The 17,422-nt window shown below is 35.2% G+C and overlaps 2 protein-coding genes across 2 annotated transcripts in view; both read right to left on the bottom strand.

Moving 5' to 3' along the window:
* LOC143240803 (neuropilin and tolloid-like protein 2) overlaps positions 1 to 17,422 on the bottom strand; it is a 446,248-nt gene that overhangs the window by 369,045 nt on the left and 59,781 nt on the right. The gene's annotated exons all lie outside the window — the stretch shown is intronic.
* LOC143239246 (nephrin-like) lies at positions 9,433 to 10,463 on the bottom strand. Its single transcript, XM_076480154.1, has 2 exons — positions 10,141 to 10,463; positions 9,433 to 9,720 (listed from the first exon to the last, which is right to left on the bottom strand). The coding sequence occupies exons 1-2, from the start codon at positions 10,349 to 10,351 to the stop codon at positions 9,443 to 9,445; spliced, it is 489 nt and encodes a 162-aa protein (XP_076336269.1). The 5' UTR covers positions 10,352 to 10,463; the 3' UTR covers positions 9,433 to 9,442.

The raw sequence follows: 17,422 nt of genomic DNA, 5'->3' as shown, positions 1-17,422 counted from the left end.
GTTGTAGCAGGATTTTCAGTTCGTGTTGACACAAATGAATATAAGCTCACAGAACATGCTCTGACAGAGTTACAATACAGTTAGATTCAATCAGCAATAATAGCGAATTCAGCGTAACGTATCAAATGACTGTGAATTAGAAAGAGGGAAAAATATTATTGGTTGCTAAAAGTTCAGGTATAGTCTTAAGTAGTCTTGGTTACCCGCGTTCTGCACCCGACAAGCTGGTTCTGATAGAAAAGTGTACTGGTTTAGACTGAGAAGAAAGGAAGACCTGGGATAAACTATAGTACACTCAATAATACTTAAATCAAATTAATATTTATACAATCAAACCGCATCTTTATTAAAAACAAGAGAAAGGAAGAAAACTTACTGCACAGTGGCAATAACCTCATTACTTGTATGTACTTATATCTAGGTGTAATAATGTTTTTTTCTGTTTTTTGAATTTTGCGCAAAGCTACTCGAGGGTTATCTGCGCTAGCCTTCTCTAATTTAGCAATATAAGACTAGAGGCAGCTAGTCCTCACCACCCACCGCCAACTCTTAGGCTACTCTTTTACCAGCGAATAGTGGGATTGACCGTCACATTATAATGCCCCACGACTGAAAGGGCGAGCATGTTTGGTGGGACGGGGATTCGAACCTGCAACCCTCGGATTACGAGTCGTACGCTTTAACCCACCTGGCCATGCCGGGCCGTAGGTGTAATAACGATTATGATTGTGTTAGTATCTTTACATAGCTTGTTGTTCTTCCACTATTAATTCAAATTTCTTGTTAGGCTTAGGTCGAAACATTGTCCTCTACTTAATTATAGTAATATATTGATTACCTATACCAATCTTCTTGTTGATACATTTTTACTTCAACTGGGTTTCTCGTCGTCACCAAATACTGGCAAATGATGTTGTTTAATATGCTATGATGAATAAACAGGTAACTACGTCACTGAGGCTGACCTGTCAATGATCAGTCATCGGAGGTAGAAATGACAAAGGTGGGTATTTTCAAGGCCGGAACTTTATTTGTAGGTCTTCAGTGACTCAGCAGAAAGTTTGCATACTTATAACCCTAAAGTTTGAGGTTTCATACCAGTAGTGGGCACAACACAGATAGCCACTTAGGTAGTTTTGTGTTTTACAAGAAACAAGCTTATTGCATTATATCCAACTGAAAAAAGACAAGTTATATACATACTCGTATAGTGTATCAAAATGTCTATCTGCACGTATAATAACATTTTTTTTACAGGAATATTAATTTCCATATCGAGCCGCCATCTTTATTAAGTCTCCAGAAATAAATGCTATTCTCTATCAGAAATACCAGTCTTCCCACAAAAAAGTCTAATATACCTTCAGATATCTCTTATATAAATATCAGTTTCCCCTACAGAATTGTCAAAATACCTACAAAAGTGTCAATATACCTACAAATAACTTCTTAGAGAACTGATAATATCCCTATAAAATTGTCATATACATATATTCTTATAGAAGTGGAAATCTCTCTGTAAAACGGAATAAGGAAATATAATTTTCAAACTTTCCTTTTTTTTTTCAATGCCTCCCGCTAGTACAGCGATATGTCTCCGGATTTACAACGCTAAAATCAGCGGTTCGATTCCCCTCGGCTGGCTCAGCAGATAGCCCGATGTGGCTTTGCTATATGAAAACACACACTTTTTTAATCTGGTGTAGATATTCCATTAAGGAGTAATGATCCATAGGTTTTATAATAACGCAAAATAAATGATACAAATATCTGTTCAGTTGAACTGGTTGGTATTTATCTCAAGATGATCCAGCTGTCTAATATACATGTTAAAACTTCTGATCCATGTCTTGGTGAGATTATCGTAGTTGTTGTTGTTGTACTGTCAGCTGAAACTCTATAATTACAGACTTACGTCATCGTAAGGTTGCTTTAATTATTGACGTACGTCTAGGTGACATCACTGGGGTTGTGGATGTAATCCACATTTAAGCTACAAAATCACTGAGAATCAGTAATAATGTTGTTCAGTTATATCTGGTGAACTAACTTGTTACATCTTAGTATTAGATTATGAGATTACAAATCATGTGATCCTGTGCAAAATCTGTCCATAATTTACACACCCTTGAGTATCATTAATAATGTCTTATGCTACCGCTAGGGGAAGAACTGATGCCGTTGTTATAACACATGTGAACGACTCAAAACAAACTTGATTATTTAGAAGGTGAGCTAGCACTTTTAAATGTAGCTAAACCATAGAAGGAATAATAAATGAACAATGAACGAAACCATAACGGAATTCGCTATCTTACATTATTTCTCTAGGATAGGATATTTGTAAACGTCATGAAACTGGAATAAGCAAGTAAAAGAACTAGTAAGCGATATTTTCCCAAGATAAGATGTTATTTAAACTTACTGAGAAGCCTCCATCACACGATGAACAAAGTAGTGAGTAGCATTTCTTCAGGATATAACAATTCAGAGAACAGGGACACGAGTTGAAATCTTCTGTAATTCTATGATTTACTTACATAAGTGACGATCACATTTTGTAATCTGAGATACAAGATTGTTCCCCGTGGACTCAGCTGATAGCCAGATATGGCTTTGCTCTAAAACACAAGACTTGCTTGTGGACATAAACATTAGTTTGTAATTTATTTATTTCTATATTTTGGTAACTTACTGCTCTAAACATTTTTATTATATATTATGGCGCACTACCAGCTGTGTGGGCGTTATAATGTTACAGTCAATCTTTGGTAAAAGAGTAGTCCAAGAGTTGACGGTGGGTGGTGATGACTAGCTGCCTCCCCTCTAGTCTTACACTGCTAAATTAGGGACAGCTAGCGCAGATAGCCCTCATGTAGCTTTGCGCAAAATTCAAAAACAAAGAAACAAACTTTGCGTTCCTAAAGCATAAGGACTCGGGATGATCAGGTGGTTGTGGCACTCGACTCGTAATCAGAGCGTCGCGGGTTCGAACCTCGGTCGCACCAAACATGCTCGCCATTTCAGCTGTGGGGGCGTTATAATGTGACGGTCAATCTCACTATTCGTTGGTGAAAGATTACCCTAAGAGTTGTCGGTGGGTGGTGATGACTAGCTGTCTTCTCTCTAGTCTTACACTGCTAAATTAGGGACGGCTAGTGCAGATAGCCCTCGTGTAGCTTTGCGCGAAATTCAAAACAAACCAAACCAATCTATTATGGCTAAAGGACCAATTGTCTGGTAAAGGTCTGGTTTACCAATTTGCAAAAATACAACCCTTCAATGGGTTGTTAATGTCACAATATGTTATATTACTACTTTTAAAATTTCTTAATTTGATTCGACAAAAATCGTTTATTAAGCGTTTGAGATTCATTCTTAACGTATCTATTACGAAACAAAAACTGATGTTTTGATCATATATTAAATTCCAAGTAACATTATTAGCGTCAAGAATAGATTGAAGACATTTTGCTTTTAATTTCTGTTTGACTAAATTAACTAAATCATTTTTGGACAAATGATATTCATGATATTCAGTAGTTTGTTTTTGTTTTTGAATTTCACGCAAAGCTACTCGAGGGTTTGTTTGTTTTTTGAATTTTGCACAAAGCTACTCGAGGGCTATCTGTGCTAGCCGTCCCTAATTTAGCAGTGTAAGACTAGAGGGAAGGCAGCTAGTCATCACCACCCACCGCCAACTCTTGGGCTACTCTTTTACCAACGAATAGTGGGATTGACCGTCACATTATAACGCCCCCACGGCTGAAAGGACGAGCATGTTTGGCGCGACGGGGATGCGATTCCGCGACCCCTCAGATTACGAGTCGCACGTCTTAATCCACCTAGCCATGCCGGGCCACTATTGAGTAGATTGAGTGAATACTGTTGAGTGGTTTGATTGAATGATGTTGAGGAGTGTGAGTAAGGTTAATAATGTTAAGTTCAATGAATCATGCCCTCCATAAAAATCATATAGATTAAGTTCAATGAATCATGCCCTCCATAAAAATCATATAGAGTAAGTTCAATGAATCATGCCCTCCATAAAAATCATATAGAGTAAGTTCAATGAATCATGCCCTCCATAAAAATCATATAGATTAAGTTCAATGAATCATGCCCTCCATAAAAATCATATAGATTAAAAATTTAAAAACAACTACTTACCAAACAAGTCCTTGTTTCGTAAAATACTTTTTTCTTTAAATACCATCTCAGTTTGTTCCACGACAGTCCAGATATAGAAGGATTTACATTAAATTAGATTAGAAACTATGGCCTAATCAGCAGGCGCAACTTCCCTCTGTTTTGTTTACATGTTAGTGAATTATACTAGGGAGACAAAAGAGTCATCAAGCAGAAAGGTTGAACTCAAGAACAAAGAACGAAAACATAAGATAGCTTTATGTAGCATTCAGTTATACAACAAAGCCTTAGTCAGTCATTAGTTGGAATGAGACAATACTTTGTTAAATAATACAGTTTTTATTCACTGTTAAAAGTCATGCAATCCACGATATCCTTTCCAGATGGAGAAATTATTTGATTTCGTTAAAGGCTTGTAAACTTCATGTTTAGTTTTTTTGGAGTTTTTTTTTACATGTCTATTTTTCAAATGTTGAAAATATTCTTCTAAGTATAATTTATACAGTTCTTGTAAACTGAATTATTGTAAAACCTGTGTCAAGCATCTAGCACGTGTGCAACACTGTCGTATGTTTCAACCTTGGTACACATGATTACTGATTATCAAGTGTATTATCTTTTACCAGATTATATTGTACTTAGAATAGCAAGGCAAACATCAAAGAATCTGTAAGAAGAGTTTCTTCTTCTGCTGCCTTTCTTCTGTGATAATATTTCAGCTGCCAGCTATGTCCACCATCAGCTGCCAGCTCTGTTCACCATCAGCTGTCATCAGGCTAATAAGAATAGTTATATTAACAGTAAAATCTAACAATAGCAGGCTAATAAGGAGAGTTATATTGTATTAGACCCTCAAATCGTAAACGTTAGGTTTTATTGTAATGTGTCATCACACTAAGAAGCGCAAAACGTACATAAGGATTTGAATTAATTTGGTGAGATCTCTTATATCCATTCTTTGAACTCCCTTAAATGCATCTTACCATGCCCCAGTTATCTGTTTTTATAAATAGACTCCTAATTATTGCTCAAAGATTTAGCTTTGTGGTTTACCAGACATTTAAACCTAAAACTTCCACCTCTCACACCATTTGGATGTTAGTTGTACAGGTAGAGAGATACACAAATGCTACGCAATTTCACTTTCAGGGACTTTTCTGCAGAAAAATGAGTTCATTTGTGATATTTTTGACATTTCAAATCCACCCTACCCTAATCATCTAAACGTGGTGGAAACTAAATTTGGTGGGAAAAACACTTGGCGCTTCAAATATTACCTTCTGGAGCAGAGCTGAAGTAAAAAAGCACACTTAAAGCTGTTCGTGATATTTCTTGTTCAGTGTTCTTTGTTTTTTTGTAATTGAAGAATGCAATTGACTCTTACCTATTCAGTTACTTATAACAGCGAATGTTTTGGTTGTTGTGTATAATGATATAACAAAATGACATAATTTGAGCACCTACACTACATGTATGTGTAAAAGAGATAACGTGCTTAGCAAAATTAATTTCATAACAAGCTCCAAATGAACATACCCATTATATGTCCTGATACCCTGTGTTTGGGGTATGATCGAATCAAATTATTTACTCACGAGTTTTTAATAAGTGTCTTGAAAATAAACGATGGTGAACGTGAACACGTGATTGTGGCAACATAATATTATGGATATTTTAATATGTGAAAAAGTAACTGGACATTCAGTTAATAAGAAATTTTCAGAAGATAAATGTTTACTAATTAATCTTAATAAAGACTTCAGTCATACTTAGATTTTTTATGTTTGTGTTATTGCTTTGAAATCAAATATCTCTGTTGGCCACGTGCTACTTTTAACATTCCACCACTGTTTATTTCCTTATTTTATACGTTGAGTGAGCTCTGACCATTATTTATTATTTGTAAATTATTATATGTTTGTATAAGGTACGTACTCAGAGTAATATGTCCCAGAACACTAGCGACACCAAATTGGACACTTAAGAATTTGTTTGTTTGTTTGTTTTGGAATTTCGCACAAAGCTACTCGAGGGCTATCTGTGCTAGCCGTCCCTAATTTAGCAGTGTAAGACTAGAGGGAAGGCAGCTAGTCATCACCACCCACCGCCAACTCTTGGGCTACTCTTTTACCAACGAAAAGTGGGATTGACCGTCACATTATAATGCCCCCACGGCTGGGAGGGCGAGCATGTTTGGCGCGACTCGGGAGCGAACCCGCGACCCTCAGATTACGAAGCGCACGCCTTAACGCGCTAGGCCATGCCAGGCCTGACACTTAAGAAAGCTTGGCCTTCTGAAATTAGTACCACAGTTTTTCTGAATTATCTGGATTTAACATTTTGTCAATAATCAAAAGAGACTGTGATATTAAGTTCGACATTCAATAGAGTTTATGTTTTATCTTTATAAATTTAGAAATAGTTGTCTGAAGAACACTTATCATTTCAATACTAATATTCCTAAATGCTACAAAAAATTTGTTATTTCCCCTCATGCGATAAAAAATACATGCTTTGACGTACGTCATTATTTCTGTGTTTTATCTCCAGTTTTGTGGAACACAACATTTTGTCTTTCCGCTAAAAGAATAAAAAAGTTGGAGTTTATTATGTTTGTACTTTTTGTTTATTACCCCTCATGAATTAAGTTTCCAACACAGTAAGATCTGACTCACCTTCTAAACAACTCTTATTATAATAAAAACATTAAATATTTTATTTTTTTCTGAAATTCTAATGAACAATTTCGAAGCCTGTCAAGCGGCAAAGATGGGAAATTCTTTCTTATTTTCCCAAAAAGAATGAAAGTTTTGTTCATTCTTTCAACATGAAAGTTAATGTTGAAAATGTACCAATTTGTATCTGTAAATCTTAGATCCATTAACTGAGTCAACTAAAGCCCTAACATACTAGTTAATGAAAATTATAAATTTAATTCTGTTTTAGACCTAATCTTTTAGATCGGTTTTCCAGGGAAAGACACATGATTAGACCTTAGAAGAGTTACATTAAAACAGCTTGGGGTCATATCCTGTTTCTGTTAAATTGAAACAGGCAGTGTTATTGACCAGGATATCTCAGCACTTTTCCTGCTGTTTGTGTTCATTTTGATGACGACGATTTGGTCTCTGTAACGAGCCATTCAGAGAAACAGTTTTGGTTTGTAATCATTTGACAAAATGTCTATATAAGAACAAACATTGTTTTTTTCTTAGAAGATAAATTATGATTGCAATAAAAAACAATCAGATATATTCATATTAAACCAAGCTACTTAGAAAAATCATAATATGAAGCATCTAGAAATGTTTACTCAGAAAAATAAACAAATATATCATAGGTATGCCACTAATACGTCAGCCTTTCTGTTCCAGAATTTGTTTTGTTTGTTTGTTTTTGGAATTTCGCACAAAGCTACACGAGGGCTATCTGTGCTAGCCGTCCCTAATTTAGCAGTGTAAGACTAGAGGGAAGGCAGCTAGTCATCACCACCCGCTGTCAACTCTTGGGCTACTCTTTTACCAACGAATAGTGGGATTGACCGTCACATTATGACACCCCCACGGCTGAAAGGGCGAGCACGTTTGGCGCGACGAGGATGCGAACCCGCGACCCTCAGATTACGAGTCACACGCCTTAACAGGCTTGGCCATGCCGGGTCTCCAGAATCTCCAAGAATACCACTGAATATTTAAAAAAATACGCTTAACTTGTATACCTGACTGTGAGTTTGTTTATCGTAAAGCCACATCAGCATATCTGCTGTATCCATTAAGAGGAAAACGAACCATCGATGTTAGCATTGTAAATTTGTTGATTTCAATATTCAGTTTATTCTGTAATATATACATATGTTAAGCTACGAAGTGTTGCATTTCGTAAATAGTGGTGTCGTACATCTTCCATCATATTTGAGTAGTCTTCGAAAATATAATTTTTGGTTCAAAACTATATAAACCGACACACAGCAGTTTATTGTGGTTTATCGCTTGGTTCATTTATTTGAAGTTAAGTACAAAGCTACACTATGGATATCTGTGCTCTGCGCCCCCTCACGGGTATCGAAAGACGGTTTCCAGAGTTGAAAGTTCGCAGACGTACCTGTACAGATGTATACACGTGACTGTGAATTTGAATATTTTATGCTATTTCTGTAACGAACAGTCGTTTTATTTCTCGAACTTAATTTCTAAGAAAGTGAAAATAATATATTTTTTGTTTTTCTTTTGAACAACGAAAGCAATTAGATTGCATTGCCATCTGTTAACATTAACTGATATTTCAAGAAATGCGACAGGACTATGTTGTAAACATTTTATTGTCGTCGCTGTCAAGAAACACTTTGCATTCTCAAAAATCTGTGGCTTAGAATTAGTTACACTTTATTATACATTAGAAATCTGCCATAATATTTTAGTGGTTTAGTTCCATCGGTTGTTATCAAAATCATTATTACTTTTTGAAAAGACTTAGCAAAGTTTCCTAATTTATTAACGGTACAATCATCCATCACTGGTTTGGAACACCATCGCTCAGAATGTGGAAAAGTTCTTAAGGCCTCTGAACCTCTATTAACTAAAGCATTGTTACCATGTTTGTTTATTTTGTTGAATTTTGCATAAAGCTACAAGAGGGCTATCTGCACTAGCCGTCCATAATTTAGCAGTGTGTCATCAACACCCACCGCCAACTGTTTGGATACTCTTTTACCAACGAATAGTGGGATTGATCGCCACTTTATAACGCCCCCATGGTTGTAAGAACGAGCATGTTTGGTGTGACAAGGAAGGTCGTTTGAGAAAAACAAACATACATTTATTTTATAAGTAATGCTATTGGAACTCGGCCATTCATTAAATAAACATTTTTATTATTTAATAAGATACATGATATATTAATAAACAATAGTTGCATTATGTAACCAGTACTTTTGCGTATGTATTATTCGACAGAAATCAATTTGTATAATATAGGTTTCAGATACAAGATTGATAAAACAGGGAGACTTTTAACGCTGCTAATAAAACAGATTAACTTAACACGATCTCATTACGTGTTTTAATATTTCCTTTTTAGTTGAAAATAAAACTTTTATAAATATTAGTTTTGTTGTTTATTGAGAATTTCTTATGTAACGTAAGCTGACAGTTCGGGGTGTTGGTTCTTAGAAACAAGAGGGAAAAATATGATGCAGTCTTAGTTCACAAAGGAAACATACTTCTGACAAGCATTTAAAAAAGATATAGAGTTAAAGTAAAAATATATTTTGCGACTTACATTAAATTTCCAATTTTCATCCATCTTCTAGGATACTATTCGAAATTAGAGGATTCTCTGCTCTGCATATTAGGAATTTCCCATTGTCATCAACAGATGGCACGAACGTCAGCATACTAGTGCTGACGCCAACTCGATGTATACTCTCTCGAGTGTGCTGCAATTGTTTCTTGCATTTCCACCAAGTAATCTTTACCGCAGGACGAGATCCATTAGATATGCAAGTCATATTAACTTCACTGTCTGCCGATAAGGGTCGTTGGTAAAGGTGGATTTTAACCTCCACTGGCTTCACTATTCTCGAATTATAAGATCATATGAGTGAAAGTAAAGACAAATAATGGTACAGTGTAGTTGTGGTCGAAATGCTATTCGTGTCGTCAATTATTTGAACAACTGTTTTAGTTTGAACTGTGTTAAGTTAACGAGTTGTATTTTTGTAAAGTTACAAAACACATATTATTACACATAAGAATCATGTTTATAATATTTATTGATACACATTTAATTAATTATTTATTTTAACACCAAAGTAAAATCACAATAAAATATTTATAAAAGATCGAATTCCTTCAGACGTGACTTGAGTTTTCTCTTCGTTTTTGTACTCTCCGCTTAATATTTCCAACACATTGTATTTAAACAAAAGATTAACTGTTAACAGGATTTTATAATCGTAGAAAGATAACATTGTTAACTCTGAAGGTTACTTACCGTTTAGATCGAGAGTTACAGCACACGATGACGGAACTGTGATGTTGTTATTAGAAGCTTGACACGTCAAGATTACCAAAAGATCTTGACGCTTCAACTCCGTTATTTTCAGCGTGTTTTTCACCACATCCTCGGGTATAAATGTGTAGTCATCGTCTAACAGTGTATATTCTCTCCACCAGGTTAATGAAGGACGAGGCTTCCCTGACATTAAAACAGGGTTGTTCGTACCAAGAAGTGATTACCAGATAGTTTCGTGATACAGAAATGTTTTAAAACTGAGGTCGTAGTTAAACTCGAGGTAAAATTTGTGAAAAGCGTAAAATTCAGTTAATAAGCTCAAAATTTTACAGCAATAAATATTGTGTGAAATTATGTATATTAACATAATGTAAACCTCACTTGATTTGAATTTCACGCAAAGCTACTCGAGGGCTACCTGCGCTAGCCGTCCCTAATATAGCAGTGTAAGACTAGAGGGAAGGCAGCTAGTTATCGCCACCCACCGCCAACTCTTGGGCTACTCTTTTACCAACGAATAGTGGGATTGACCGTAATATTATGACGCCCCCCACCGCTGAAAGGGCGAGCATGTTTGGTGCGACCTGGATTCGAACCCGCGACCTTCAGATTACGAGTCGAATGTCTTAACCCACCTGGCCATGCCGCGTCTTGTTACCGTGGCAAAATAAACTTATCTTGAAAACGTTCATTTTTCTCCTCAGAAATTAATCGTCATTTGTGAATCTAAAACTGAATTTTTTAGTATTTCAAGTTTAAATAAATATACAGAATAATCTAGGCAAATTACATCAAATATATATTATTATGAAAGACTCTGCTTTAGTGATAACTTCATGACAGAAAGCAAGTGTTACCTTCTCTGGACTTACATACTAGAAACAGGCTTTGTTACCTTTTCTGAGAAGAACACAGATAGCCGAATAAATCAACTTCTCGCTTTAGAAATTTTTTAATATCTAAATATTATTTTTGAATACATTTTTAAAAATAAAAATTTGAGCTTTAAGGTACAAAAAAACTAGCAAATTGTGAAAAAGAAATTAAAATAAATAAATAATATTGAATTTATTGGAAAGGAAGCTTAGGTACTATTTCACGTAACTAAGGTAGCTGCTGCCCTCTCTCGATAGACGAAAAAAGTTTGAAATGTAAGAACAAGGAAGACCGTTGAAGGCCCCCCTAGTGGAACAGCGATATGTCTGCGACTTGTGATACTAAAATCAGGGTTTCGATACCCGTGGTGGGCAGAACACAGATAGCCAACTTGTGCTTACTTATAAACAAACGAGACTGTTGAAGAATCCATGTTAAAAAAAGTTTATTTTAGAGCACTATTGGATTATGATGAAAGTCAGAATATTTTTTAAACACTTATCTTTAACTGCAGATATAAATAAAGCAGTTTCAGCGTTATTAGACTACAAACTTATCGCTGAGCTATCGAGGGAGGGTGGGTTATTGTCTGTCTATTAATTCGCTGGCTATTCTGTCGATCATTCATAAATATCGCATATCGCTGTCTCATTTTAGCGTCACTATAATCCACATGACCGTTATGAAATCACACTTGTTGGAAAATAGACCACTTTCATATCTATATTACACAGGAAGAGTCACTCAGCAGAGTTATATTAGTTGTGTAACCGATTTCTTCAAGAAATGCAATCTTGAATAAAAAAGGAGACATATCTACCGGGTACAATTTGCTCTAATGTTGCTGACCAGAGTTGTTAATCTTACTTATTTTGTAGAAGCTGATGCCAAGTGTAATTTCTAATATTTTTGTTTTCTTGTTAACAATCTTAATTATAAAAGCATCTAGATATTTTACACATCGATGCAGAGAAGTCCCGGATGAATGTGAAGCTTCACATTAGGATAAAACCAATGTCCTAAAATTAATTTTTGAAACTTCAAGAAATACTATATGGAATTTTATTTTATTAGATACAATGACAAGGATGGCCTGGCATGGCCAAGCGCGTAAGGCGTGCGACTCCTAAACTGAGGGTCGCGGGTTCGCGCCTGCGTCGCGCTAAACATGCTCGCCCTCCCAGACGTGAGGGTGTATAATGTGACGGTCAATCCCACTATTCGTTGGTTCAACAGTACCACATTAGGAAGCTTGCCCTCATTATAAAGTAATGTTGTTGTTTGAGAACACTCGTTAATGCGGGCTTTTAAATTATTTTCATATATTATCCAATAGATGGCAGCACAAAGAACTTTATCTTTGGTTCGTTTGTTTTGAAAACTACGCAAAGCTATTCGAGGGTTATCTATGCAAAGAGGGTTATCTATCTATGATAGATCAGACCGATCTTGGGCTGGTTTTTCAATGAAAAGGCGAGGATAATCGGTAATGAGGATTCGAAGTCAATCTACATAACCACCAGGCCTCTCAACTCCCATTCTTTTTGGAAGAAGCGACTGCTGTCTGACTCTCAACAACAGCACGTACTTTCTTTTAGAACGTAATATGTCATGAATGTTTTTTGTGAGTTGGTATATTTATTAATCTGATTGGGAAAATATTCTGACGGTTCGTGATAGTTGTATTGAAATGCACACTGGTAGTAAAGTAGTTGGATATCGTTACGACTGTCTGAGTTCATATGGTGCTTGAACATCAAACATATTTACAGAACTCTTTTCGTTGGTTACCGGTTAATTTTGTTAAAAACACTTTCTATAGATAATATTATGTTTCTTACAATTAACAAGAAGTTTATTAATTTTACAAAAGTCAACACATTATTTCGATAACAACAATAAAAACGAGATAAATGTATGTTTTATGTTACATGTTCACCAGTCACGTTATGATGTATGGCCTTAGCACTGTTAAGATTTGTAGCAAGACGGAAATCATTACGACAACTGTAGTAACTCTTAACAGTTGCAAGAACTGTGTCTCGTTAGAGTTATTGTTCTGACTCGGTTACTAGCACAAGAACAGTTTTCTACTAGGATCATTATGTAAAGCAGTACCGTCTACAATAACGTGCCCATTAGGACTACTGAAGAACATTTATTTACTAGAATCATTGTAACAACCCTGTAACCATTACAAGAACAGTTGGTCATTAGAACCATTGCAGTAACTTGGTAACTATGATATGAGTAGTAACTAGTTAGGAACATTGTGGTGATTCGGAAACCAAGATCATTGTTGTAATTATTCAAAAACCACCAGGAGAACAACTGCCCATTAATGACATTGTAGTAATTTGGAAACCATCAGGAGAACAACTGCCCATTAATGACATTGTAGTATTTTGGAAAACATCAGGAGAACAACTGCTCATTAATGACATTGTAGTAATTTGGAAACCATCAGGAGAACAACTGCTCATTAATGACATTGTAGTAATTTGGAAACCATCAGGAGAACAACTGCAAATTAATGACATTGTAGTAATTTGGAAACCACCAGGAAAACAACTGTCCATTAATGACATTGTAGTAATTTGGAAACCACCAGGAGAATAACTGTCCATTAATGACATTGTAGTAATTTGGAAACCATCAGGAGAACAACTGCTCATTAATGACATTGTAGTAACTTGGAAACCATCAGGAGAACAACTGCCCGTTAATGACATTGTAGTAATTTGGAAACCACCAGGAAAACAACTGTCCATTAATGACATTGTAGTAATTTGGAAACCACCAGGAGAATAACTGTCCATTAATGACATTGTAGTAATTTGGAAACCATCAGGAGAACAACTGCTCATTAATGACATTGTAGTAACTTGGAAACCATCAGGAGAACAATTGCTCACTAAATTAACTGTAGTAATTTTGATAGATCAGTTTCCCATTAAGAACACTGTAGCAATTCGGAAACAATTATGAAAACAGTCGCCCATTAATATCAGTGATGAAATTATTCATAAGCCATCAGTAGAACGGTTGTCCACTAAGATGATTGTAATAATTCGGAAACCATCATGAGAAGAGTTGTTTCTTTCAGTAGTAATCTCTGCCTGTACGGACTAAATTAAACGTGTGTGAAACAGACACTGAAACTCTAGTCAAAAGCTGACATACCATTTTTAATAGTACCTGGTGCTTAGGCTCAACTATTTTCTTCCTTGCTGCTTGCCACAAGTTATTTTTAATTTTATTCCAATAGTACAAAATAAGAACCTGTTGAAAACGCGCAGATCTCCGTTTTGGTAAATGGAAAAACAACAACAAACAAACTTATAACATTCTAAACTCTGATCATTAATCTTTATTGCAGCTTTGAATACGATTCTACTTTATTTAGGTCCGGCATGGCCAAGCCTGTTGAGGCGTTCGACTCGTAATCTGAGGTCGCGGGTTCGAATCTCCATCACACCAAACATGCTTTCAGCCGTGGGGGCGTTATAATATGACGGTCAATCCCACTATTCTTTGGTAAAAGAGTAGTTCAAGGGTTGGCGGTGGGTGGTGATGACTAGCTGCCTTCCCTCTGGTCTTAAACTGCTAAATTAGGGACGGCTAACGCAGATAGCCCTCGTGTAATTTTGCGCGAAATTAAAAACAAACAAATCTATTTTATTTATTTTAAAACTTAAAGTTTGCTTCTGAAAATCAATACCTTAAATTGATTAATATCAAGTAACAATAATTCAGTTAGTTTCGAATAAGAAAGTATCTGATTAAAAACATAAAACAAAAAACTATATGCGAAAATTCCTTTAAGTGTTTAATTTTTTTTCTAATTTAATGCAAAGTTATGCAAGGGCTATCTGCGCTGACCGTGCATAATTTTCGACTGGGAGATCAGATTGAAAGCCTTCTAGTTAACACCAACCAGTGACAGCTCTTGGGCTATTGTAATAAAATAGTATAATTTGACTGCTACCTTTATAACGCACCCGCAACTTCAATCATGAACCTTTGGAGTCAGAGTTTCGCACACTTACTTTTAGGTCGTCTAATCTCGTTTAAAACATCTCATGTGAAGTCTCAAAGGTTTCCAACATCAAGCTTATTTCTCGCATATTACTTTAGTTCTTCAAGATTTCATTTTGAAAATGATCTAGTTTCTAATAATCTATGATTATTTAAGTTTACTCCTTTATTACGTGCCTCGCATGGCCACGTGGTTAAGGCACTCGACTCGAAATTCAAGAGCCGCAGATTTGAATCTCCGTCTCAATAAACATGCTCACTCTTGCAATCGTGGAGACGTTATAATGTTATGGTCAATCCCCTATTTGTTAGTTAAAAAAATAAACCAAGAGTTGGCGGTGGGTTGTGATGACTATCTGCCTCCCCCCATATTTTTTCCTACTAAATTAGGTACGATCAACGCAGATAGCTTTGCGCACAACTAAAACAAACAAACTTTATTACGTTTTTGCTTTATTACACATTTTTGTTAGAATTTATGAAAATAAAAAATTACCAAGTTAGAATAATTGCCTATATTTTTTTTGTAGATCATGCAACATAAAAGGTAACAGGTCTGACGAAATGTTTCACAGTTTAAAAAAAAAATATGTAGGAACAATATAAAGAACATCCTTTCCATCTTGAACACTCACGTTTTGTCGTACGGAAGGATGGCAAAACTAGACTTATTTGTCTTGGAAATGGATCGGGTCTTCCTGTTCCTAACGTCAAGTAATGGTCTTCCTTTTCTTGTTTTTAACTTGAGGTTTTTTTTTCACCCATTTAACGTTTTTCTAAGATAACGTTAGCTATGTGTAACGATAGGAAAGAAAGAATGGGATTAATATGTCCTCTATAAGATAAGACAGTTATACTGTGGTAGTGAAGAACTAATACACTCCTTAAGATAAGACTAGTTGCACATAACCATCATGAATAAGAAGGGAATTCGTTGAAAGCGAGTACGGTGTGAATAAGTTATACACAAGGCTAATAAAACATGAAATATCTCGTACGGTCCACTGATTTCAACCGTCGAGGTAATACCTACTTTGTGATCAAGTATTTAAGTAAAAGCTTTATGATAGGATGTGATAAGGTAAAGGTAAGTACTATAGGTCTTTCATTAGTGGAAGAAGCTCGAATCATGTCCACGTATTTGAGCCAAGCTCAACTAATCAGATGTAACGATCGTTTGATACTACTGGCTTATAAAATATTGTGTTAAATTATTTCATTTGTGTTCGTCCAGTGACTATTATAAGAAATGATTATCGTTGTATTAATTTATTTAGCTCACGTCTCGTGACGTCACTACAATAAACTGTTGGTTAACTTATTCAGTGCACATACCATTGGTTAACGTAGTTGATGTACATCTCCTGACGTCACTACAATAAACCACTGGCTAACTTGCTTATTACACGTCTCGTGATTTTACTATAGGAAACCGTTTTCTAATTCACTTATATTTGATACAATATTCATGTAATCACTAAAAGATGCAAACTTTGGTGGATATAATCCTCGTGACATTACATACCAGCATTGACATAACCTTGTGACGTCATTGAATTACATACCAGCATTGACATAACCTTGTGACGTCATTGATTTATTTCAAGTCTTTACAAACAATTAAACTTTTTTATCTTTGGTTTAGGTGCACAACTATAGGTAGTCTTCAGACCAAATAACAACTGGCTTAAATAAGATAAAACAACTAGAAGACAACCATATATATATATAAACATGTTATTATATGTTAATATTATAGGGGTTATTAACTTAGTTTTCTGAACATAATCAGTTGTTACAAGATATCGAATTAATATAACAGTTTATTATGAAAGTTTCAAATCCATTCATACACACGTACATACATATGGACATTTACTAATTAATATATCTACAACACTATTCATACACACGTACATACATATGGACATTTACTAATTAATATATCTACGACACTATTCATACTCACGTACATACATATGGACATTTACTAATTAATATATCTACAACACTATTCATACACACGTACATACATATGGACATTTACTAATTAATATATCTACAACACTATTCATACACACGTACATACATATGGACATTTACTAATTAATATATCTACGACACTATTCATACACACGTACATACATATGGACATTTACTAATTAATATATCTACAACACTATTCATACTCACGTACATACATATGGACATTTACTAATTAATATATCTACGACACTATTCATACACACGTACATACATATGGACATTTACTAATTAATATATCTACAACACTATTCATACACACGTACATACATATGGACATTTACTAATTAATATATCTACGACA

This window comes from Tachypleus tridentatus, chromosome 13 (assembly GCF_004210375.1).
Source record: "Tachypleus tridentatus isolate NWPU-2018 chromosome 13, ASM421037v1, whole genome shotgun sequence".
Taxonomy (NCBI): Eukaryota; Metazoa; Arthropoda; class Merostomata; order Xiphosura; family Limulidae; genus Tachypleus; species Tachypleus tridentatus.
The sequence above is the reverse complement of the archived record's forward strand: the minus strand, read 5'-3'. Positions and strand labels throughout refer to the sequence as shown.